This window comes from Camellia sinensis, chromosome 6 (genome assembly GCF_055761805.1).
Source record: "Camellia sinensis isolate YWXY chromosome 6, ASM5576180v1, whole genome shotgun sequence".
In the NCBI taxonomy this organism is placed as follows: domain Eukaryota; kingdom Viridiplantae; phylum Streptophyta; class Magnoliopsida; order Ericales; family Theaceae; genus Camellia; species Camellia sinensis.
The window spans coordinates 163,410,204-163,435,793 of NC_138966.1; the positions used below are offsets into that span (position 1 = coordinate 163,410,204).

General features: G+C 36.2%; 2 protein-coding genes across 2 annotated transcripts; both read right to left on the reverse strand.

Annotated features, from left to right (window-relative positions):
- Nucleotides 1-446: 446 nt before the first annotated feature.
- LOC114292074 (uncharacterized) lies at nt 447-25,384 on the reverse strand. Its single transcript, XM_082875255.1, has 3 exons — nt 25,031-25,384; nt 1,409-3,343; nt 447-999 (listed from the first exon to the last, which is right to left on the reverse strand). Exons 2-3 carry the CDS (start codon nt 3,291-3,293, stop codon nt 689-691), a joined length of 2,196 nt encoding a protein of 731 aa, XP_082731381.1. The 5' UTR covers nt 3,294-3,343; nt 25,031-25,384; the 3' UTR covers nt 447-688.
- LOC145793771 (uncharacterized) lies at nt 14,201-15,755 on the reverse strand. Its single transcript, XM_082876642.1, has 3 exons — nt 15,381-15,755; nt 15,144-15,272; nt 14,201-14,752 (listed from the first exon to the last, which is right to left on the reverse strand). Exons 1-3 carry the CDS (start codon nt 15,753-15,755, stop codon nt 14,201-14,203), a joined length of 1,056 nt encoding a protein of 351 aa, XP_082732768.1.
- Nucleotides 25,385-25,590: the final 206 nt, after the last annotated feature.

Consider the following 25,590-nt stretch of genomic DNA (forward strand, 5'->3'; position numbering starts at 1 on the left):
AATTTTTTTGCCACTGCTACAACGAAATATAATTTTCCCTAAAACTTAAATATTCGAATGACGGGTGAAACAATCATTTATAGTATGACATCATGCCAATTTTTAACACATCATTCTGGAGAGCAAAGCTTTTAGACTACCCGTGGAAACCTCTACCTCCCTGCCCTCTTTTCCTTAAAGTCAATTTGACTTTGGTTTTAACTTTTAACAGTGATTTTTTTTTTTTTTTTTTTTGGTATTAATTGATTAAGAGGTGACAGAGGAAGAATAATAAAGAGTAAAAATTAAAAGGAACAACCAACATAGTTTGGCTTAGAAATTAATTTCCTAATAGAACAATCATTAATCAAAAGAAATTAATTTCCTAATTGAACAATCATTAACTAAAAGGATTGTCTTGCCCAATGCACACTTGCAGCCATGAACAATTCTCATGGTGAATATAATTAGGTTAAGAAGTCGGTCATGGTTATTTTAACATATAAAATTCAAGAACAGTGTTTATTTATAGTTACAACAATGCAATGTAACCAGAAATTCAAATATCTAATTATAGTTCTTACACACTTGAAATTCAAATGATATCAAAATCTAATTCTTACACATTTGAAATCAGAATAACATCAAAATTAAGACAACACAAACTTAATACTACAAAGCTTATTAAAACTAGCCAGTGATGAATGAATTAGGCTTCCAACTCAATCTCCATAGCCAACTCACCTAAACCAGAAGCAACCGAATTGTTATCGGATGAAGAGGGGGAAGCAGAGGGATTTGCTTGCCCCATTTTTGCATGCCACTCATCAATACTCGTAAATTGATCAGCATTATGTAGACAGAGTAGTTCATGATTTTCAAAAATTTTCAGAATCTTTTCAGTTTCGCCGAGAAGTTGAGCTGCAAGTCGGACATTCTCCTCCCTCTTTTCAATGGCACTGGAAAAGCACTTCATGGTTATAACCCCAGGTAAGTTGGTAAGGCAAGCACCTAGTATACCTGCAATCACATAACACCACGTAGGTAAGTTGATAACACAAGTACCAAGTTAAGTCGTTATAAGCGTCTGACTAAGCATAGGTCACGAGTTCAAATTCCATATAAACTGTTTGATTCAATTGGGGCCACCCTTATGTTGTATTTGGTTGAGGGATTTGGGAAAGGATTTAGAAAAAGAAAAGAAAAAGATGTGTGTAACTAGGTGAAATGTAAGTATATTTTATTCACGTTTCACCTAGTTTTTCCCTTTCTCTTTCCAAATTTCTTTGCAAATTCCCCAACCAAATACAACGTTAGAGTTTGTGCCCAGTAATTGCCAAGTATGCAGGGGTCGGGTGACTATAAAAGTACAAGGAAAAGCCTCATATACACTAGTTAAAAAAAAAGAGAAGAAAAAGAAGAAGCATACCTGCGATCATGTTAAATAATTTCAGGAACAGTTCATCATGATTTATCTGGTGATTGTTACCTTCATCATCCAGCAATAGAGATTTGCAAATTCTATACATAGAATTAGCTGCTATAACGTTAATGGGCCAATTGGTAGGGCTCCCGTCGGGGCTTGCATTGATATTTGCCTTGTATTTTATAACAATTTTCTGAGCAAAATCAGCGAGTATTTGAAAAGTCTCTCTATAAGATGTTTCTTTGGGAGCTATTCTGGTGAGATCTTCATCAAGCCACTTGCCTTCAAGTTCGACTCCTAACCACGCTTTATTAGCTGCATCTCTACTGTTTGTGAGGTTCCCTTTGGTATCCATGGCTTCGTCAACATGTCTAACATACGAGAGGCCTTCGCTCACGCTGCGCACAAGCCTGTCAGCCATGTTCTTATTGATTTTGGAAATTGCAATGGCGATGCAAGTTAGAGTCACCAATGGCAAAGCCCAGCAATTAAGAGGTTCTTGAGAATCTAATGATGGAACTTTGTCGCTATGAAAGTCTAATATGCATTCAAAGCCACATGTAGATTTCTGTTGAAGAAGCTCGATTAAATTTCTGGGCTGCTGTTTGTTGGCCTTGACGATGAAATGATCTGCTGCTTTACGAATGTTCTTCAAGGTACTTTCAGTAAGTTCCACTTCACCTTCAAGAAGCAAAACATTATCCGACTTCGTTGGGGATGTTGAGTTATGTACAGGCTCCTTAAACAAATTGTAGCAACAGCGGTAACATAACATGAGCCGGCGAACAAAAAAAAGGGGAATGAGAAGAGTTAATTTGCTTGTTACCACAATCATAACCTGAATCATTATACACAAGTTCAAAACTAGATTTTTGGTGCGCTGGACAAGTTTTCTCAATTTCAGACCACGGATTTGAAGAACTATAGAGCTCTTCTTCCATTCTTCCAACCTCTTAATCCAATAACTCTCTGGTTTGAGCTCAGTTTTGAAGCCTTTGGTACTTTCCTTGGAGCATTTGAATTTAATGGCAGTGAACCATCTACATATCGGACCAATGATCCCCACGCCCACTGTAGCAGTCTGAATTGCAAAAATAAAAAATGTTGACCACGCATAATCTGATTCCCCAGTTGTAGCAAAATCCCACACTCGGTACTCAAGTTGTGCTAAAATTAGAGCAGTCATAAGACAGATCAGCCCTGAAGCAGAGCAGGTCACAGAACGTGCCATCACAAATTGGGGGCTCCCAGTTTCTGCCATCATCCAGTACTTGTTGACATTTTCTTTCAGTTTTTCAACTGTAATTTTCTTTCCAATTTGTTCTCTTAATGCTTCTTTGTGTATTTCACTATACTTCAATTCTAGATATTTTTTAGTGGTAGCAACTGTAACCGCCGAGAAAGCTGATATTACCAACAACAGAAGCATGAAAAAATTAACTAGAACATGTTCTACTAGTATTTCATTCGGAATTGTACAAGTAACTAATTGGATGCAAACATTCACAATCACGGTGATTATAAGAATACCCAAGGCTATTATGTTGGTGAATATATCTTTATCATCCATGGGGCCCAAAGATGGCATAAAATTACCTATTGCAATACACATCATGACTGTGCTGCTAAGTTTTGCAAGTTGATCACTTCCTCCGTACATGTCGCTACTCACATCCAATGGCATCTTCATTGCTACACCTAACAATGTTAGCGTAGCGGCATTGATAGTGAAGAATTTGCACGGGAACCAAAATTTTTTGTTTCGAAACGCATAGAAAGCATCGGCAACAATCGTTAGGAAGCAAATTAGAGATGCTGCTGCAACATATATTCCAATCCATGGCATTGGTGCTTTGGATTTTTGGGAGTTATGCTCGCAGTAAAGCATGTTTTTCCAATGTTGTTTTGGTTTCCGGTGGTAGTTTTACGGAAAGTGAGCTGCGCAAAAAATTGATATTATTTAGCGTAATTTCCAGTTCATCTATACACTATATAATAAGGGAAGAGCTGCTCTTTAAATAGTAACTTTGAGTTTGTTTGGTATAAATATATTTATTTAGGTTATACTATTTTTCATTTTTTTTTATAAAAAATTAAAAAATATATTTATTTAAATCATTCAAAAACATTTTTTTCTTTACTCTTTTTGTGGTGCGGAGAGTGTCACGTCTCCCCACTTCTCCACACCACATATTTTTCTTCCTATCTCAATCTCACAGTTTCTCTCTGACGCGATTAAAGTTAATTGCTCTGCAGAGCTACACTAACAGTAACAGTCACTATTTTTTAGACAAATTGTCAACGTGAGTAGTACTCAAATCAACTGCCATCTACGTTACTACAACTAAAAAAAAGGCAAATTACTCTTTCTCTCCCTAAAGTTTCACTCATTATCTATTTTAATTTTTTAAATTTGATTTTTCTTATTTTAACTTTTCATATTTACAACTCTTTTCACTTGATTCTTTAAATTTAATTTTTCTCACTTTGACGCTTAATGTTTGTAATCCTTCTCACTTACCCTCCATGTTTGTAATTCTTCTCACTTGACTTCTAAACTAATTTCTATCCAAAAAACTAACAGAATTTGTTATATCAGCTCCATGTATGATATAAAAAATTCACTAAAGATGCAAAAAATAAAAAACAAAAAAATTAATTTTTTTTTAGTCTTTAGCAAACTTTTTAAAAAAATTTATTCATAAACATTATTACATTATAGATGCATCTAGATTAGATGCACCTAAGAAAATAAAAACAAATTTAACCAAAAAAAGAAAAGAGTTCACTAAAGACGAAAAAAATGATAGTTATTTTAGAATTGACAATACAGGTGTTTGATTCAGTATATTTTCATTTTTTTCGTTTTTAGTAAAGTTTTTTATTTTTTTAGTTAAATTTGTTTTTATTTTTTTAGGTGCATCTAATCTAGATGTATCTATAATGTAATAATGTTTATGAATAAATTTTAAAAAAAAAAAACAAAAAAAGTTCACTAAAGACTAAAAAAAATTTCAATTTTTTTTTTATTTTTCATTTTTTGCATTTTTAGTGAATTTTTTACATCACATATGAAACTGATGTGTTGATGATGTGGCAAATTTTGTTAGTTGTTTGGATGGAAATTAGACCTACAGTAAAGTGGGAAGGATTGTAAACATGAAGGACCAAAATGAGAAAAATTAAAATAAAAAGGCTAAAGTGAGAAATGGGTGAAACTTCATGGGGGCAAAGTGTAATTTACCCACTAAAAAATCAATCTTATGGCTGTTGTTTGGTTTTCTTTTCAAATTATGATTTTAATTAAAAACGTTTAATTTTTTTAAAAAATTTATAATTAAACATGAAATTTAAAATTATTCAAAATTTAATTCAAAATTTAATTTTAAAACTCATAAGCAAACACACAATTCAAAATTCTTTTCAAAACTCAAAACCTCTTTCCAAAACTCTATTTTAAAAGAAAATTTCAAAAAAAATATTTTTTTATTTTGTTTTTTAAAATTGTTTTTAGAGTCATGATTTGAATGTGAAGTCGTGTTTTGAGTTATGAATTTGGAGTTGAGTTTTGAAAAGAGAAATTATTTAGTTCTGAGTTTCGAAAAAAGTTTTGAGTTGTATTTTGAAATTTTTTAGATTTATTTTTTTTTAAATATTTAAAAATTTTCTTAATTTTATTTACAGGGTAAATACTTTATATTTTAAATATTTATTTATTTATGTTAATGTGTACTATATTTCATACATTTGTGTATTGTATTTTTTTAAAATATTTTAAATGTTAAAAAATTTTAAAAAATTATTTTTTATTTTAAATATATAATTTTATTTTAAATAGTTTATTTTATTTTATAAATATTTCAATTTTGTTTGTTATGTTTTTGCTTACGATTTGAGTGCGGAGTTTTGAAAATAGTGTGGAGTTTCAAATTATGTATTTGGTTATGAGTTTTGAAAATAGTTTTTGAATTGAGTTTTGAGTTATGTGTTTGGTACAATTTGAGTGTGGAGTTGTGTTTTGAGTTTAAAATATTAAAATTTAAAAAAATTAAAATATTTATACAATAAAATAAAACATTTAAAATTAAAAAATTAAAAAAATTAAATAAAAAATATTTATTTTAAATAAAAATAAATTTTTCATAAACATTTTTTAATATTTTTAAAAAATAAATCCAAAAAATTTCAAAATACAACTCAAAATTTAAAAACTCAAAACTCAAAATATAACTCAAAACTCTTTCCAAAACACTTTTCAAAACTTATAACCAAACAAATTTTCTATTTTCAAAACTCAACTCACAATTGCACACTTAAATCATAATTCCACAAAAATCATAATTCCAAAACTAAAGCAAACGAAAATATTTTTCATTATTCAAAAAAATTACTCAATTGGTGATTAATTTTTAATGATTCAATTACTTTAAACTAATTGCAGTCAGATCTATTTTTGTAAATTAATTTACCGAAAAAATATATTTAAAAAATAATTGGGGTAATTACAAAAAAATCCCAAGATTTTATCTTTATAATAAAATAAATTATGAGTTTTTAATTTTGTCAATTTAAACCATAATATTTTGATTAGTTTCAACCTAAACCATTTATCTATTTTTGTTATGTAAAATTAAAAAAAAAAAGAGAATTTTAGTCATTAAACTCAATGTAGATATATATAAAATGTCTAAAATACTTTTTATTTATTTATTTATCGAGTTTTATGATTAAAATACCTATTATTTAATTAATTTTACTTAATGAAAATAGATAAATAATTTAAATTAAAAATAAATAAAAATTTAGAATTTAAATTAATAAAATTTAAAATATAGAATTCATTTTATTACAAAATTCAAACTCTGAGTTTTTTTTTTTTTTTTTTTGGGGGTAGTTTTTCTAAAATAATTTGAATAAGGTTTTTAATTTGTGAGGTCATTCAACCCACAACAAATCCATGTGGTGTCAGCCTTAAAGAGAGAGGGGGGGGGGGGGGGTAATTAATAAAATAAAACTTAAATTTTAATATTTTAATTAATTTTTAATTTAAATCATTTATCTATTTTTATTAAATACAATTAAAAAAATTTAATCAATAAACTCAATGTAAATATACATAAAATGTCTAAAATATTATTTTTATTGAGTTTTTATAATTAAAATACCAATTATTTTATTAATTTTACTTAACGAAAATAGACAAATAATTTAAATTAAAAACAAATAGAAAATGCAAGATTTAAATTTATAAAATTAAAAATATAAGATTTATTTTATTACAAAACTCAAATCCTAATTTTTTTTTTTAATTTTTCCAAAATAATTTCAATAGGCTTTTTTTATTACGGAGGTCAATTCAACCCACAACAATCGTGGACCATGTGGTGTGGGCCATGACAATACGCTAGCCCCTAGCTTTAAATGTAAAAAAAAAAAAAAAAAAATTAAAAGAAAAAGAAGGGTAAAATTTACTTCTCCTGAGATTTATTTCCTATAGTTTGTATTTCCTTATTCACTATGTTCATTATTTGTAGTGAATAAAAAATAAATAATTATATTTTTATAATTATCAATATAAAAATATGCAAAAGTCAATTCATAAAATTTTAACTCCCAACTCATGTAAATTCTCAAAATCAAAAAAAAAAAAAAAAAGAAACGCTTTCAAATATTTTTTATTTTCTAAGGTTAATGATGATTTTATTTAAAATACAATTTTTATTTTTTTTAGTGAATCAAATATGAAAATAAACATTATGATGGAATAATCACTTTATTGCATTGCATTCTTGTGAATTGAACATCGTATAAGATGGTTGTGAAACATTTATCAATATATCACACAACGTAAAAAATAAATTTAGAAAATTTAAAATCAAGTAGTTAAATAATATTAGGGTTGAGTTTCTCTTAAATTTAAATTTCAACTTGACCTTTGTCATGTTTGGAATTGTAGGGCCTACCATGGACCCTGATATCGTTTCTTTATAAGGTTTTTTTCTGTATATCATTCATAAATAAATAAAAAATTAAGTCAATTTAGATAATCGCAATCTCTTTATTTTGCCATGTTTGTTTTTAAAAGAAATAGATTGTCTATTTTCAAAAACATACTTATACTTTTCTTTTCTTTTCTTTTCTTTTCTTTTTTTTTAGACAAACACAATAAACTAGAAATGTTACAATTATTAAACAGAACTCCACAAAATAAATGGTTTTGATAATCGAAATGGGACTTGTGGTGCTCCTAACGAGTCCAAACATAACAGTCAAATTTAAATTTGAACTTAAGGGAAATTCAACCCATAATATTAATACTTTATTAAGGCGGGTAAATTATGAAACAACTTTTCTATAATGATAATTATAACAATATATAATTTTTATTTTTTTATTCTTTATAGATAAGGGGTAATTACATCCCAATCCTAGTGATATTAGGAGAAAAAAAAATCTATAAAAAAGTTTATAATTTTAATTATTAATATTTATAAAGTTTTGCACTAATTTGCGCTAATGTAATATTTCCCCTATAAATAAATCACAAAATTCATAAATTGGGTGTAAATAAAACAATATTAAAATAAAAAAAAAATAATGATGAACAATCAAAGTTATGTCATTTTACATTTTTTTTCCTCCACACGTGGAACGCACAATTTCGTTATTTTTGATTGACCATTAATTAAAAAGATAAGGGTTTGGGTCAAGGCTCTGGTCGAAAGATTTTAATCAATTTATTTTATTATTTAGGACTTCCAAATAAGTTCTTTAACAAATCTCTTCCATACGTGTTGTGTAAGTATGATAAGGTTAAGATTTGTGAGAAAAAAAAAAATCATTCAATAAGTATGTTTGTATTTACAAAAGAAGGAATTTTGAGGGTTTTGGGAGTTTTTGTTTGAGTAATTTTTAACTAATCAGTTTGGATAATCATATATGTATGTGTATGTATCTGTGATATTTGTATGTATTTTTATTTTTGACAAATTGATTTATGTTGTGTTTGGTTGGAGAATTTGAGAAAAAATTTGAAAATAGAAAGAGAAAAAGTAGGTGAAATGTGAATAAAACATACCTACATTTCATTTAATTTTACATGCCTTTTTCATTTTTTTTCTAAATCCCCCAACCAAACACAGCGTTAGGGCTTGTGATAATTAGTTTAATTGTTTGGATAGTTTTTACAGCGACAACGAAATTTGACCACCGATCTCCTTCGCCCTCCTTTGTCCTCTTGCGACCAACGATCACTGATCTTCTCTCGCTCTCTCTCTCATATGTCTCGCGACCACCATCCTCCGCATTGAAGATTAAAAGCCCAATCAGAGTTTAGAACAAAACAGAGTATAACAGAGTTTTCAAACTGTGAACTTTTCTATCATTGAATTGTTATTGCTTACTGCCTATGAATACTTCAACACTCTTTCTAAAGTTCTATGTGTGGATGTTGATTTTTGACCACACAACCAAACAAGGAACTCAGCTGAAGAGCACCGATAGAATAGATTAAGCCCGAACAACCTGCCACAGAAAGATAAGAATATCGCGGTGGTTCTTCTACCTGAGGGCACGTCGATGATCAAGTCAGTAATCAAATATCTCTCAAAAATAGCTAAATGTGCTTAAACTCACAAAAGGGGACTTACCTTTGACCCTCGAGGGTGCCATGTTTTTATAGCCATTAGTGCCACTCCCCTAGAAGTCTTACTTCATGGGATTCTGACACATAATGCTTCTTGGGATTCCTAGCTAGATAGGGATAAACTCCCTAAGAGTTTTATCCTTATCTAGATTAGAGCCTTTTTTCATCTAAGATTCTTCCCCCCTTATCTGCTTATCTCGGATTCCGGTATCTCCGCAGATAACTCAGTCCAGCCGAGATCATCTTGACAGTTCGACCAAGCCACATGGCACATCGGTTGACACTTCGGCGTTATCTTAGCCATGTGCTGTCATTCACAAAATACGTCCCCACATCTACCCCCTAGGTTCTATTACCTCGGCAACCTGAGGTAATGGAACCTACATCGTTTGTCCACGTAGCATGTCACAAAAATTCATTCTTCTTTTCAATTGAGATAATCTCGTCGGCTTCATATATTTAGGATTTAGCTGTCCATCCTTCCAAGGATCAAGAACCAAGAACTTAATTCTTTAAACATCTCAACCGAGATCGTTCCTCTAGCCGAGGTTACAGCTTCATTAACTTAAGAATTTCAAGAGTTCTAACTGTGCATGAGCTGTCACGCATAGTCCACTTAACCGTTTCCTCCACATGACCCTTTTCTTGTTGGTTCGTACGTGACACGCGATATTAGGGCGGGTCATTGCTGCCACGCCGCCTGGCAGGCACATCGTCCAAGGCATTTCCATTATGGTTTGCAGCCTTTTCGTATTTTTGACAAAAACTCTCTCTCTCTCTCTCTTTGCCTCTTTACTCTTACAAAATTGATTTCTCTCTGTGCTCAATTTTTCTCTCTAAACTTTCCTTCTTGAACCACCATTTTTCAAGCTCTCAAGCTCTATAACTACTCTGTCCATTACTTCCAGTGAAGTATTCGTTGGTCTGTTCCAGTGACTGTCATCGCGTGATTCCGGTGATCATTGCTTCGGCGTTGCTTCATCGCCTATATTCGGTGAGTTTCTAGTTTCTTTCTCTTTAATTTCAGTCTTCATTGTTTTCTCAATATGTTCTTCCGCCACACGTTGTCATCGCATTTATCGCTATTTTGAATATGTTTTCATAGATATTCCTTGATTTTGGTGGTCATTTTTATTCTGCAAATCAATCTATTTTCTTTAATCTGTTCTATGTTTTGTTACCGTCCATTGTCTTGTCTTGTGATTTTCACACACTTGCACACATCTATTCATTGTTTGTGAATTCGTATCTTTCCTCATTTCTTGACAATTGCTTTCTTGATTCTAAATCGCATTCCTTTTCTGGTCTTCTTGTTTTGTTTTTTAGATTCTTGCTTCTTGTTTCTGTAGTTCTAGGTCCTAGAAACCAAACACTTAGGAAAAATTGAAACAAATTCTCCTAAATCTTCAAAACCCTAGACCCAGTGCCTGTTTGGGGTTTGGCCGAGGTCTTCAATCCTATACCAAGTATTTTTTCTAAAATATTGTACCCACTTCATCAAGCCAACATCATGGGAATGTTTAGGTGGAGGGTAGACACCCCTGCCAAACTTGAGAACTTCAGGCAAGAGTTCTCCATTCCAGCCGACGTTCAAATCAGGTTGGCTGGAGAGGAGGACTTTATTATGCATGTTAAGGATTCCATGCCATTCCCTGTTGTGGCATTCATTGAGTGCGGACTTCAGCTTCCCCTAGGCATCCTCTTTAGGGAAATCCTTCACTACTACAAGCTTAACCCTATGCAACTAGCCATAAACTCCATAGGGTTTTTAATGGCATCATTGAGTTGGCACACAGAGAGAAGGCTAGGATAACACTTGTTGACATCCAATTCTATTACACCATGTGTGACCTTAAGTCTGAAAAAGGCTACATATCTTACCTCAAGCCCAGATCAACTGCCTACAAAATCATAGCCGACCTCCCAGATTCAAACAAGGGTGCTAGAGATGATTACTTGATCATCTCGGCAATTGGGAGTTTGCGCCTGATGACGATCTTCATCTCTTCCCTTTGTGCCATACAGTATTTAAAGAGGGTGATGGTAAGAACTGAGTCATCTCATAGTCATATTTCTGCTAAGACTTGCTAGTTCATTTATTTGTACTAATGCCTTCTTTTTGTTTCTCTTTTGCAGTTCTTCCTCAGCCAGCCAAGGACTTCTGTCAAACTTTCTTCCCCAGCAAGGATTTGAAAAGGTTATTGGGTTTGCCACTTGAGAAGCGCACAGCCCCGCTACTACTCAATTACGTACCAACTTACAAGTTCGCTCTGCTCGACGTTCCTCGTCGAAGCAAGACTCCTTTCTTTGCAACAACTCCATCAGATGTTTTATCACCAAGGCAAGACCATGCCTCTTCTTCTAATCCAGTGGAACTACCATCCACCTCTGCTCCTCAGTTTATCTCACCATCTCAGCACTAATGCCGACGTCGTGCCCCAGCGAACCCGTCAACCGGCAGAACTAGGAGCCGCCGGCGCCGAGATTTAAAGGCATCGGCCTACAATCCAGTAAACCCTCCTACTGTCTTGCCAGTAATACACTTTGGTACCAAGGTCACTATCCCTGTTACTACCGATAAAATGGGCCGTGCGAAGATTGTTCCTAATGACCTTCTTACCGACATCCCTGGTGTGGTCATAGTCCAATCCCCCTATCATTTCCAGCCTTAATCCAAGCCCAAAGTCAAAAGGGTAAAAAGGGATAAGGCCAAAACCACTGTCATAGAGGTCGAGTCTAAAGAGACTGTGCCGATCTCGAAGTTGGTTGAGATCGAGGAAAAATCATCAGCCATCAGGAAGAGGCCCACCAAGGTTGATCTATCCGACAAATCGCAATCCAAGAAGCCAAGGTCTGAAGAAGCAACACAGCCCGGGTGTGTTCCACGCCAACAAACCCTGGACACCAACGTTTATGGTTGGAGACCGACCTTTGTTAGCTGGGAACAGTGCCCTTGACGATGTGCAAGTCGGTGCTGCTATTTCCACCGCTGTTCTTCTGTCGGCCGACATAAATCGAATGGCTGAGCTCACTGAGTATGAGAACTACGCCTTGATGATGCAGCATTGTGTTCTGGTAAGCTTCTACGTACTTTGCTTCTTTTTGTTAAATTTCAATTTTGAGATTTGTGCTTGTACTTTGCCAAAAAATGTCTAATTTTCCTCTTACAGGCCATCCAGCAACGTTACTCCTTTGCGGTGAAGACCGAGGCATTCAAAAAGGGGTTGACCGACAAGACAAAAGAGGCAGCCAAGCTCCTTGCTTCGTTGAACCAGGCTGCTCGTATCCGAAGCTTGCTAGATCAGAACAAGGCTGCCCAACCAGCAAAAAGCAATGGTGAGGATCGTGCTGAGGCTGCTGAAAATATCACCGTGGTTGCTCAGACCCAGGCAAAAGAGGTAAAGGAAAAGAAGGCCGAGACCCTGATCGAACTTCGAATAGTGCTCTCCACAAAAAAGGCCAAGCTCAAGGCTGCTGATGAAAAGGCTTATGCAAAAGAGGCAGCTGACGTCTGTGACGCCTACAAGAAGCAGGTCAACCATGCCTGTAATAAAGGTTACACCATTGGTTGGATGGTTGCATTGAAGGAGTTGGCTGTCCCCGATGACTCGCCTCTTACCGACGCTAGCCGACTTGCTCTTCCATTCCCCTCAACTCCAAGCCAATCTGAAGATAAAGCTGAGGAAGAAGAAGAAGCTGAAGCCGAAGCCGACAAGGCTCAGGGTGTAGTTGTCGAGGTTGAGGATGAAGCTCAAGCTGTTGGGGCCAAGTCCCCAACTCTAAATGAGCAAGTCCTAGACTTGACTCAGGACGACGAGGACCAGGTTCCCAAGGCCGCTTCTGAAGCCGAAGTCAAAACTGCTGAGAAGAGCTTGGATCAGACTCTTCTTGAAATTGATGCCGAGAATGCGGCGGAGAAGGAAGCAACACTACCAATTAAGGCCGACATACCGCCAACAGCCAAGGTTGGGCAGTCCGAGATCAATGCCACTACTGCTAGTACTTAGGATTTTCTCTTACTTTGAACTATTTTCAGTACTTGCAACCTTTTTTGTTTTGAACAATTTCAAGTTTCAATTCGGCTAATGTGCCCTCGTTTGTATCTGACCAAGTAGTCTTTTGTGAATGCATGCTTCCGTTTTTTTACATGTTGAATGCTTCCTTTGTATGCTTACTGCTTGTATGTTTCTCCATATCGAGGTAGTACATATCGAATAAGAATAACATCGGAGTTATCCTTAGCTAGCCATCTCGGACCAATATCATCTCGATTTTAAACCTTGACTGTTTTTCTTGGCCAACATTTAAAAATATTTTATCAAAATATTTCTACAAGTGTGCTATTTCTCTTTAATTTAATCAATCAACTTGATGTCTTCTATCAAGACTTTACCATTCCAATCTTTTCAAGCCTGACAGCTTTCTTGGTTACCTCCGGTAATAAATTTCTCGGATACCCATTTCTTTATTATCTCGGCTAACTTCAACTTGTAAATTGCTCTAAAATTTCAACAAGTGTCCAAGCCCGCTCTAACTTGTAAAATTTTCTGAGAAATTTTCAACATGTGCTAAGCTCTTTGAGCTTATTTACCATTCATGCTCTCAGCCCCCTAATGTGAACCTAAGTGCCACTTAAGTTCACATTAAGTATGCGTCTATGGTCTATTGTTGAGATTAGATTCAAACAAAGACTAGCCAAGGTGTTTCTACCTTGGTTTCTCTGTTAATCCACATAGGGCAAACTTAGTTTAATTCTGCTGACATAGCAAGCCTGATTTTATTCAACTTAGTTCAATTCTATCATATGCAAGTATAATTTAACTATGTCATATAATAAGTCTAAGCTACTCATCCAACTTAGTTCAACTCTATCATATGCAAGTATAATTCAACTCTGTCATATGATAAGTCTAAGCTACTTGTCATGTTTCAATCGGAAACATCGCCAACTTAGTTCAACTCTATCATGTGATAAGTATAATTCAACTCTACCATATGATAAGTCTAAGTTACTCGACATGTTTAACGAACATCGTCATAAGACTATTTAGTTCTATCGCACAAATTTCAACAATAAATAGAAACAAAATCAGATGGTCCTTTATTAAAACTTTGGCTAATAATTACATAAGTCTAAAAAGAAACAAAAGCTAATGGTAAAAGAACTTTAAATTCCTGGTGTTCCATGGCCTCGACAAGTCCTTGCCATCATTGTCCTCAAGCCGGTATGCTCCATTGCCGGCAACTGAGATAATTCGGTAAGGTTCCTCCCGGTTTGGGCCAAGTTTGCCTTCCTTGGGGTCTTTCTTATTGCTGACAACCTTCCTCAAGATGAGGTCCTTAACCTTAAATTCTCTTTGGTTGACTTTCTTGTTGTAAGCCCTGGCAAGCTGCAGCTGGTATGCCCTCAACCTAATTGCCGCTCTCTCTCTTCTTTCTTCTACTAGGTCCAGATCTCGGGCCAAGAATGCTTCATTGGACCCATTTTCCACTCCCTGGGTTCTGACTCCGGGGATGTTGACCTCTAGTAGGATAATTGCTTTAGTGTCGTAAGTCATGGCAAAAGGTGATTCCCTAGTAGATCTTCTCGGAGTAGTCCAATATGCCCACAACACATTAGGCAATTCTTTCATCCATTTTCCCTTAGCTGCTTCTAGCCTTTTCTTGATCCCATCTAAGATGGTCTTGTTGGATACTTCTACCTGACCATTATTCTGAGGAAAGTTGAGAGTAGAGTATAGTAGTTCTTGATCCGGTACTTTGTACATAAGCTTTTAATTAGCTTACTGTCAAACTGAGTGTCATTGTCTGCTATAATGGCCCTTGGGATCCTAAACCTAGTAATGATGTTCTTCTAGATGAAGTTCTTTATATCAACATCTCTTATCTTCGTAAGGGGTTCAACTTCTACCCATTTGGTAAAATAGTCAGTTGCCATAAGTATGAACTTTCTTTGTCCAGTTACTTGGGGCAACTACCCAATAAGATCTATGCCCACTGGGCAAACGGCCAAGGGATTGATACCGGGTTCAAGTTTGCTACTAGCTGATGTATTAGGGGTACAAACCTTTGACATTTCTTACATTTTCAGACATAGGCCTCAGCATCTTTCTGCATATAGGGCCACCAATATCCTTGAGTTATGGCCATATGAGCAAGTGATCTACCCCTAGTATGGCTTCCGCAAACTCCTTCATGTATTTCATACAAGAAGTCTTTAACCTGGGAGGGATGTACACATCTCAAAAGGGACCCAGTGAAGGACCTCTTATAAAGATGGCCTTCTGCTGACAAGCAAAACCTGGCCGACTTCAATCTTGTCTTACGTACCTCTCTTCTGTCTTTTGGCAGCTTGACATCCTTAAGAAACATCACTATTGCATCCATCCAGCTTAGACCCATCTCTATACACATCGCCTCATATTTTGTTATGAGGGGTTCCATACTTGGTCCCGTCAAATAATCGACCATGATTGTCCGTGGTTCCCCTGACTTTATTGCACTAACCAAGTTATCCAAGGCATCGGCATGACTATTATCATCTCGGCTAACTTGTTGTAGCCAGCAATCCTGGAACAGTGCCAGCAGCCTGACAACTTCTTTGGCATTAGCTACCATTCTTTTATCTCGGACTGCATACTCACCCGTTACTTGATTCACAATAAGTTGGGAGTCAAAGAAGACTACCACTTCATTGGCTTCCATTACTGTGGCTAATTTTAATCCAGTAATCAATGCCTCGTATTCTGCTTCATTGTTTGAGGCCTTGAACCCTAATCGAATTGATTGCTCTATCATCCGCCCTTTTGGTGACACCAAAACCACTCATGCTCCTGCTCCTTGGTAGTTTGAGCTCCCATCAACAAACAAACAGGTGGAAAGAATCGCCGATGTAAATGTCACATGATTTTAGCCTTTCTTCTGCCTTCTTTGGCTTTGCCGACGTGTTGTTCTTTGGTACTAGCTAGGTTACTTCTAGTTCCTCTGAGCATCCTAAGCCTCGGCTTAGTAGAGCCTGACGTAGGATGGCTCCCGGAGTGAACTCAGCCACAAAGTCGGCCAGAACCTTTTCCTTGGTTGCTGTTCTAGGCCTGAATTCCAAGTCATATTGGCCCAGCACCACAGCCCATCTGGCCACTTTTCCTATTAGATCTCCATGTTGCAACAAGGATTTCAAAGGATGCTTAGTTAGCACCACAATCTTGTGGGCTTGGAAGTAGTGATTCAATTTCTTGGAAGCCATCACCAGTGCCAATGTTAACTTCTCCAAGGGCAAGTACCTAGTTTCTACATTCGCTAAAGTCTTACTCACATAGTACATAGGCCTTTATTCTCCCTCCTGTTCTTGGATTACCACTGCACTTACTGCATGGTCTGAAACTGCCAAGTACAAGAACAGTTCCTCTCCAGGTACTGGATTTGGCAAAACTGGAGCTATTGTCAAGTACTTCTTCAAGTCGGCCAAGGCAACTTTGCACTCCTCTGTCCACAAGAAATCTATGGCCTTCTTTAACAAACAAAAAAATGGTTTATACTTATTTGAACTTTGACTTATAAATCTGTTTAGGGCTGCTGCCCTTCCGATCAATATCTGTACTTGTTTTGCTGATGTCGGACTTTTCAAGTCAAGGATGGCTTTGATTTGATCTGGGCTTGCTTCAATGTCCCTTCTGGTGATCAAGTATCCTAGAAACTTACCAGATCCAACACCAAATGCACATTTTGAAGCATTGAGTCGAAGCCGATATGTTTTTAGGAAATTGAAAACTGCCTTTAAGTCTGCCAAATGGTTTCTAGACTCTTTGGTCTTCACGACCATGTTGTCAATATAGACCTCCACCGTCTTCCTAATCAGATGCCTAAACATCTTAATAACCAATCTCTGGTAGGTTGCTCCTGCATTCTTCAACCTGAAAGACATCACTCTGTAACAATAGAGTCTTTTCGGGGTGATGAACACTATCTTCTCCTCATCTGGGGCATACATTGCTATCTGGTGATAACCTCTATATGCGTCCAGGAAACTCATTATTCCATGCCCTGAAGTGGCATCCACTAGCTAATCAATCTTGGGCAGTGGAAAATTGTCCTTGGGACAAGCCTTATTCAGGCTAGTGAAGTCAACACAAACCCTCCGCTTGCCGTTCTTCTTTTTCACGACTATAGTGTTGGATAGCCAAGTAGGGCAGTTCACCTCGCGAATGGCTTTGGCTTCAAGTAGTTTGTCCATTACCTCTTCAACTGCCTCAACATGCATTAACGTTGGCCTCTTTGCTTGTTGAATGACAAGTTTGGCCGACCTGTCTACATTAAGCTTATGGCATGTAACCTCGGGGTCAATGCGTGGCATCTCATATGGTGTCCAGGCGAATACTTCTATGTTGGCCCGTAAGAAAGCTTCCAACTCCCTTTCATCCTCCTCGGCCAAGCCTGAGCCAAGAAAAAAGAAGCGCTCTTCATCTCCTTCTTGGACCAGAATTTTCTTTAAGGCTTTCTCACTCTTATTGGCTGGTTCATTGTCGACATCATCAAGGACCTCCCTATCCTCGTCTTCAATTTCTACTGTTTCTACCTCTCGCACATTGCAGTTGGATTTTATTACTGTCATGGAGCAATTTTTTGCCTGTACTTGATCCCCTCTGATTTCTTCTATCCTTTATTTAGTTGGAAATCGCAACAATTGGTGTAGCGTTGAGGGAATAGCCCTTATTGCATGTAGCCACGGTCTTCCCAGTATAGTATTTTAAGGGGAGAGGGTATTAATTACAGTAAATTTTGTGCTAACATTTCTGGTGCCTTCCTGTACCTCCAAATTTATTGCCCCTAGGGGTCATGTCCGCGTTCCATTGAACCCGACCATTGGGCTATCTAACTGCTCCAAATCATCTCAGTGAACGCCGAGCTTCTTGTAACATTTGACATATGTGATGTTACAAGAGCTGCCTTGGTCTATCAGGATGCGCTTCACCTGGCATTCTCCAATCTTGAGGTCACTACCAGAGCATCGTTGTGTGGATGCTGCACCATGTCTAGGTTTGCCTCTATAAAAGACACCATTTGTAACAAGCCCGACCCATAGTTAATGTTAATACATGCTTAATTATACTTAAAAAGAAATTAGAGTGAATTTTTGCATTATGCATTGCATTATGTGTGTGTGTATATTTGTTAACGTAGAAAGATCTATTCATGTTTTCGTTTCGGTTTGTGAATTGAAAGCCTTTTCGGTATTCAAATCAGAAATTGACTTGACTTATGTACTAGTTGGAATTTTTAAAATTTTATGGTATGTTTAACAAAAATTCAATTCGAAATGATTAAAAATGGATTAATTTGATGCCCACTTACTTAGCCTTAATTACTTATCATTATGTAAGCCTATATAAGGTTTTTTATGTGCTTTCACTCTTGTTTTTTCTTCATTTCATCACATTTTGAGCTCACTCACACACACCAACGTGAGAAAGGGTAAGAGGGAGGTAGGCTTAAGTTCAACCAAAAAGGGACTTGCTATTTATTGAAGAGAACTAAGAAGTATTAGCTTTGATCACTCAAGAATTGGTCTACTTGAAGCTCAATTGATAAGTTTAGGTGAGAACTTAAGCTTTTGATAGTGTAATTAAGTTAACCAACTCATGAATTCAAAGGAAATCCTATTGGGAAGCAAGAATTAAGCTTAGATAGTTGACCTTGAGAGTGTATCATGCATGTATGCTTAATTTTCATAATTTGGTAAGTTGATTTTCAACAATCTCCACATGCATGTCTATACTTGGGTTTTGTTCAAGGAACTCAACATGTTTTTGACCCAAACATCTCATTTGCTCATGATTTGGAAACTTGAAGCTCAATCACTCCATACATGTCAAATTCATGTCATGTTTCACAATTCAAGTTTGAATTTGCTCAATTGTCAAGCTTGTGGGCCTTGATTTTATAAAATCATCTTTAATTCTCAATGTTTTCCAAGTTCACATGTGATTCCTCAAGGTTTTGGCCCCAAAAGTTGAGCGTTGAAGTGTTTAGTTCGAATTTGAAGCTTGGAGATCAAATCTGAAAATTCTAGAATTTGCGTCTACACTTGAGCGTAGGAGTCCATGCTCGAGCGACCACTCTGAGTGCGTGCACTTTTGCTCGAGCGACCTGAAGTCCACTCGAGTGTGAAATGCGTGTACCCAGAAGTTTGTATGTTTTGCATCACGCTCGAGTAACAAAAGTCACACTTGAGCGAAGGTCTAAGTCTCACGCTCAAGTGGGGATCGAGCGTCCGTCGAGAGTGAAAAACAAGCAACCAGTACTTTTTCAAAATTTACAGACCGCTCGAGCGAAGGAAGTTACGCTCGAACGGACCTTGCATTTTGCATGTCCGCTCGAGCGAGGAAAGCTACGCTCGAGCGTGGACCCTGTTTTCAGCAAGTTTTGGAAAATGTTTTCTAATGCAAATTTTGCATCCTCATTCCATTCTAGGCATTCCTAGGCCATGATTAAGGCACCATAATGAGAATAAAGGATAGAAACACACTAAGAACAAATGAAATAAGTTATGTATAATCCAAATGTGTGTTTTAATGTATCTGTCATATTCTGTAGGTCATGCGCCACGAGTTAAGTGAATTACCTACTCTACTCGTCTACTTGGAGCCATCTGTTAACTGTGAGTAATAACTCTGTAAAGCTATGTTTAATTACAAGTATTTTCTGACTGATATGATATGATCTGTTTTTTGAAATGCTATTTTATGAATTATGAATGAATGTCCATTTTTCTGAAATGCATTTGTGGCATCCTTAGCTCACGTGGCCCTCGCCCGGGGGTAACAATACCGTGGCCAATATGCACGTAGCCCTCGCCCTGGGATAACAATACTGTGGCCTATATTCACGTGGCCCTTGTCCGGGGGTAACAATACCGAGGTCTATATTCACGTGGCCCTCGCCTGAGGGTAACAATACCATAGTTACTTGCGCGCAAGATATGGACCTTTATGGTTGTTGGTATATATATATATATATATATGAGTCTCAGGACCAAGTTAATATGATGGCTAATGGATGTACCACATATGATCTTAGAATATGAATGTGAATATGAAGGTGTATAAGAATTTGTTTATGATATAAGTTTTGATTTTTAACTCTGTGTTGGACATCATTTATTAAAACCCTTTTACCTTGTTATTATTCACTGGGCTTCCGCTTACTATTTATTTTTATGTATGTAGGTGAGCAGGCACGTGACCAGGCCTAAGTTGCTGCCTAGCAAGTTCTGGAGTCAGCCAGCTGTCATGCCTCCCGTGGAGGTTCCCCTTTTGAGATCTGACCAAGTTTTGAGCCTTTAGGATTTTCTTGCACCTTCTGACATTTGTGTTTAATCTAAAATTGTTTTGGAAGTTCTGCATATGTGGCTCCGGTGACGTGTGACTAATGCATTTTGACGTCACATCTATATATATAAATATAAGTTGGTTTTTGAAAATTTTTTATCCCACGTATGTCTGCACAGCTCTATGGACTATGTATGTTTAGTATATTTGCTTCTGCAGTCCCTGTTTATATATATATTTCTGTTCAGAGGCCTTTAGTAATCTAAGGATTACTGGTCGATTACGATGCTAAACCTATAGGGGCGGGTTTGGGTCGTGACACCATTGGTCCCTGGTACTCGTTTGTCCTAGGCCTCTTTTGCTGGGCTTGATACACATGCTGTAAATGCCTCACCTTCTGGATCTCTCCTCGCATGTCATTCTCATTAACCTTCGAGTGAATTACATTGATCACCCGAGGTCCATCTGCTTGTTGCGGCGACGATGGTGGACGTGATGCTGCTGGTGCTGGGGAAAACCTAGTATGTTCCTCTCTGGTCCTGGCCTCATCCACTAGGTCCCTCAGGTGACCCTGCCTAACTAGGTCCTCCAAGTGTGTTTTCAGGGCCCTACATCCTTGCGTTAAGTGTTCATCCTCATTGTGGTAAGCACAATGCTTTCCAATGATCTTACCTATGAACTCGCCATGAACCTTTTCTGGGGCACTGTAGTGTGGTTGGTTCCTGATCCTCTCCAGAACTTTGTCGATCGGGATTTTGAACACAGTTGTGACTGCCTATGCAATCCTCAAACTTGTCTCCTGCTTGTTAAATCAAGAATTACCTCAGCCTCGCTTCGGCGAGCTGTTCCTCTTCTCTTGCTTTGGTGTCTTTGTTCCTTTTGTATCCTCCTTTACTCTGGCATATTTCTCAATTCATGCCATGAGCTCCTCCATATTTTTTGGTAGGGTTCTGGCAAATGACTGTTGTAAAGGGCAATAGTCTTCCAGGCCGTTTTTGAAAGAAACGACCGCCAACTCCTAGTTATACGTCGGTATTCGGTCGAACACCTCATAATACCGCTTGGCATATGCCCTGAGGCTCTCTACTTCTTCAATTTTCAAAGCCAGTAGAGAATCTACCCTTAATGGCTGCAATTTGTTTATGACAAACCTGGCCACAAACATTTCGGCCAGGCTCTTCCAACTTTTTACAGTTCTTTTCGGCAACTTGCGAAACTAATCAGATGCAATCTCCCTAAAGGATAAGGGGAACATCTTGCACAACAACTGCTCATATCCACTGTACAAAGCCATAGAATTCATATACAAGCCGACATAAAAGTTAGGGTCGAACTTGCCATCGTAAATTTGGAACCTCGGCATCTGAAATCTTTTCGGGGCTTCAAATGTATCCAGCTCTACTGAAAACGGTGTCCTCGGTTTGATTGGAGATGTGATCTCGGCGTCATGTCGCTTCCTCTGAAGGTAGTCTCTAAAATCCTCATTTGTTCGGTCGGGAGCCTAGCTATTAACATACTTCAGCCTTTTTGGCGCGCTGCTCCCGGTGTCATTGTGCATCTTAGATTTCCCCTCATTCTCCTTATCAAAGCAGAGCCCTTTTCCTTGGATATGCCGGGATTCTTTGACATAAGTCCTCTTGGTTTGCTATGTCCTCTGTGACTCATCCTTGATTGACTCTGCTCGCCCAACATCGCGCGAAGGCTGATATGAACGCTCCTTCTCCTTTCCGTGCTAGTGGACTATTGGGATTGCCTTGGGCCCTCCTTTCTGGGCATCAGTCTTTGCTGCTGGCATCAACGTATCCTGCAACGGAAATGGTGGCTGTATAACGTTGTTTTGCATCATGAAGTGGACCATTGACTGAAGGTTGGCCAACTTTTTTCCCCATCTCTTTCATTTCTCCTTCTCTCCTAAGGCATCTATCCTTCCATATCTGGAGGTAGTTTTCATTGTAGTATTCTTCTCGATCGACTTTCTTTGGGGCATTGCCGACATCCTTCTCCCTAGGATTTGGATCCTGTGTTTCCTTGCTAGGGTTCTCCTCTCCGATGTTTAGATTTATATGTTCGCCACTCTCACTGTTGATGTCATCCCCGACCTTTTCTTTCTGTGCGTCGTTGGCCATCTATTTCCTTAAGATTCCCACAGACGGCGCCAAATTGTAGGTGTTGATTTTTGACCACATAACCAAACAGAGAACTCAGCTGGAGAGTGACAGCAGAATAGATTAAGCCCGAACAACCTGTCACAGAAATATAAAAATACTGCGGTGGTTCTTCTACCTGGGGGCACTCTAATGATCAAGACAGTAATTAAATATCTCTCAAAGATAGCTAAATGCGCTTAAACTCACAAAAAAAGACTTACATTTCACCCACGAGGGTGCCATGTTTTTATAGCCATTAGTGCCCAACTCCCCTAGAAGTTTTACTTCATGGGATTCTGGCACATAATGCTTATCTTGGATTTCTAGCTAGATAGGGATAAACACCCTAAGAGCTTTGTCCTTATCCAGACTAGAGCCCTCTTTCATCTAAGATTCTTTCCCCTTTATTCGTTTATCTCGGATTCCGGTATTTCCGCAGATAACCTCGGCCCAGCCGAGATCATCTTAACAATTCGACCAAGCCACGTAGCATCTCGACTGACACTTCCGCGTCATCTTGGCCAATAGTTGTCATTCACAAAATACGTCCCCGTACTATGTAATAATCTCTGTTTGGCGAACACTCTGTTTGGATGGAGGGATTCGGTTTGAGAATTGGAAACCCTTTGTTTAGATGGTTAAGTAAGGTGATAGATGGTGAGAAATGAATTCTCACCATACTTGTTTTTTATTTTTTACCAAAAATGATGAGATTTGATGAGAAAGAATTCAATTTAATCAAACTTATTTAAAACATGAAAATTATCCTTATAAAAAAAATAAATTATTAATATAAAAAATTATTTTGATAAAATAAAATAAAATAAAACATTTTTTTTTTGTCTTTTAAATCAATTTTCATTTTCTATTTGTAAGGAAAAATAATTTTTGAAAACTATAAAAAAACCCAACGCTGATGAAGTTTAGGGGTGTATTCTTTACAGAGAATTTGCCACCAAACTGGCATACTTTCCGTATGGGCATCTCTAAATTTAAAAATTATTTCCGCTAATAATAAATTATTTTTACTAAATTAGTTTTTAATTAATTTTTTTTTTCAAAATATAAAATCTCAACCAAACAGAACCTGGCGAAAAAGCAAAGCCCCATGGGGTGTTTGGGAAGCCAAAATATTGGCTTTTTTTATTATTAAATTTCACAAAATGATAAAAAAAAAATATTAAAATAGTTAATAAAATAAAATATCACATCAAATCATAATCATTTTATTTTTTTTCTCATAAATATTACATTCAGCTAAAAAAAAAATCAATCCTCTTCCAAACTCAAATATTTTAATATATCAAAATAATTAAAAATTAAAATAACTTATTAAAATAATCAACTTTTTAAAGGGGGCAATGCATCTAGAGATACAAATAGAAAGGTAGGTACGTACGAATTCTATCCAAAAGCAAAGAAAAAGAATCATAATAATTATATTTGTATATTATATCCTAGAATTCAATGAAAAGTTCGAAAAATGGATGGAATACAAACATTGAGAGAAATAGAGAGATAGAGAGAGAGGGGTACAATAAAATCACTGAAACGAACTTGAGATTTCCTCATCTGGGCGAGAGAGGTGAGGTCTACACCACCGACTGAGATCCGCCGTGACAATAAATATACTCATTGCTGTGATAGACTCACATCATTTTCCTTAATTCAACTTTGGGTTATTATGTGGTTATGTTGGATAAATTTGAATTATATATTAATATTTTTAGATAATTTTCAGATAACATTCTTGAATTTGTAATATTACTCAATTTTTTTTGACAATCAGCTAAAAAGTCATATTTAAAACGGTTAATTTCACATTTTATTCTTGAATTATTGTTAAATTGTCTACTTATTATCTAAACCATCCATTGATTCTATGGAGTTCTTAAAATATATAAATTAAAGTATACTTAATCTTTAAACAAGCAATTAAATTAATTAAGTTTTCAAAATATTTAATTCAAACTTATTTAATCCATGAAAATATTATAAAAATAAAATATAAATTCACAAGTATTATAAAAGGGGAAATTTTAAATACATAGAATAGTGGAGAAATTATTGCACTATAGATGAAATTTTTTGTGATACAACTTTGACACACCGTGAGCCTTGCATCATACACAAAATACAATTACACCACCATGAGAATGCAAATGATTCTTCACAATCCATTGATTTGATAATGATTTTTTTATAACTCGGTAATGGACTGACTGATCATCGGACCGATCTTACCATTCACTAATGAGAGGTCCAATTGGATTTGATCTTAAAAATTATTTGCATTTAGAAAGTTTTGAACATGAGACCATAATGAAAGCTACTTGCCTAGATCCCAAGTCTTGACCACCAGACCAAACAGTTTGCAATACTACTAATGATAGACACGCAAACATTCAACATAACCACAAAATTCAAGCACAGACCAAAGAAAGAAAGAAGGAAAAAAAGAAAAAAAGAAAAAAAAATATTGAAATCGTGCAGAAAAGATAATTGTTACCTTGGTCAGTGCAAAAAGAAGAAATCTTTAACTTCTTCTGAGGGTTGGAAATGTCTGATGGAGAAGAAACAAACCCCAAAAGAACTAAAAGAAAAGATGAGAGGAAGTGTAAAAATCTGTAACTTCTTCTGAGGGGTTGGAAATTCTGATGGAGGAGAAATAAACCCCAGAAGAACTAAAAGAAAAGATGAGAGGAAATGTGTGACAAAAAGGTTAGCTGAAATTGTGAGGCAAAGACTAGGAAGGAAGGTGAGCGGAAGAATCCTCAAATTGTTTGGATTGACCCTAGTCAATGGGTTACTCACAAGTCAAGTGTGGTATAGCTGGTAGCAAAAGAAGGCTCTATATAATAATGGCAGAAAAGTAGAAATGTCTGTTGATAGAGATAATACACAGACAGACATTAGCCCCACATCATGCCAACTCTATCTTATTATTATACTATTATTGCTATTATTATTGCTATTATATATATATATATATATATATTATTATACTATTATTGCTATTATATATATATATATATATATATATTAGTATATGTCTGTGCCTAAAGGTAC

Coding starts and splice junctions, on each gene's coding strand:
- LOC114292074 (XM_082875255.1), bottom strand. CDS start 3,293: ATGCTTTACTGCGAGCATAACTCCCAAAAATCCAAAGCACCAATGCCA. Junction 1,000..1,408: donor ATTATTTAACATGATCGCAG/GTATGCTTCTTC, acceptor ATGTGATTGCAG/GTATACTAGGTGCTTGCCTT.
- LOC145793771 (XM_082876642.1), bottom strand. CDS start 15,755: ATGGAAGCCAATGAAGTGGTAGTCTTCTTTGACTCCCAACTTATTGTG. Junction 15,273..15,380: donor TGCCAAAAGACAGAAGAGAG/GTACGTAAGACA, acceptor CATCCCTCCCAG/GTTAAAGACTTCTTGTATGA. Junction 14,753..15,143: donor AGAAAGATGCTGAGGCCTAT/GTCTGAAAATGT, acceptor AATAATGGTCAG/GTAGAAGTATCCAACAAGAC.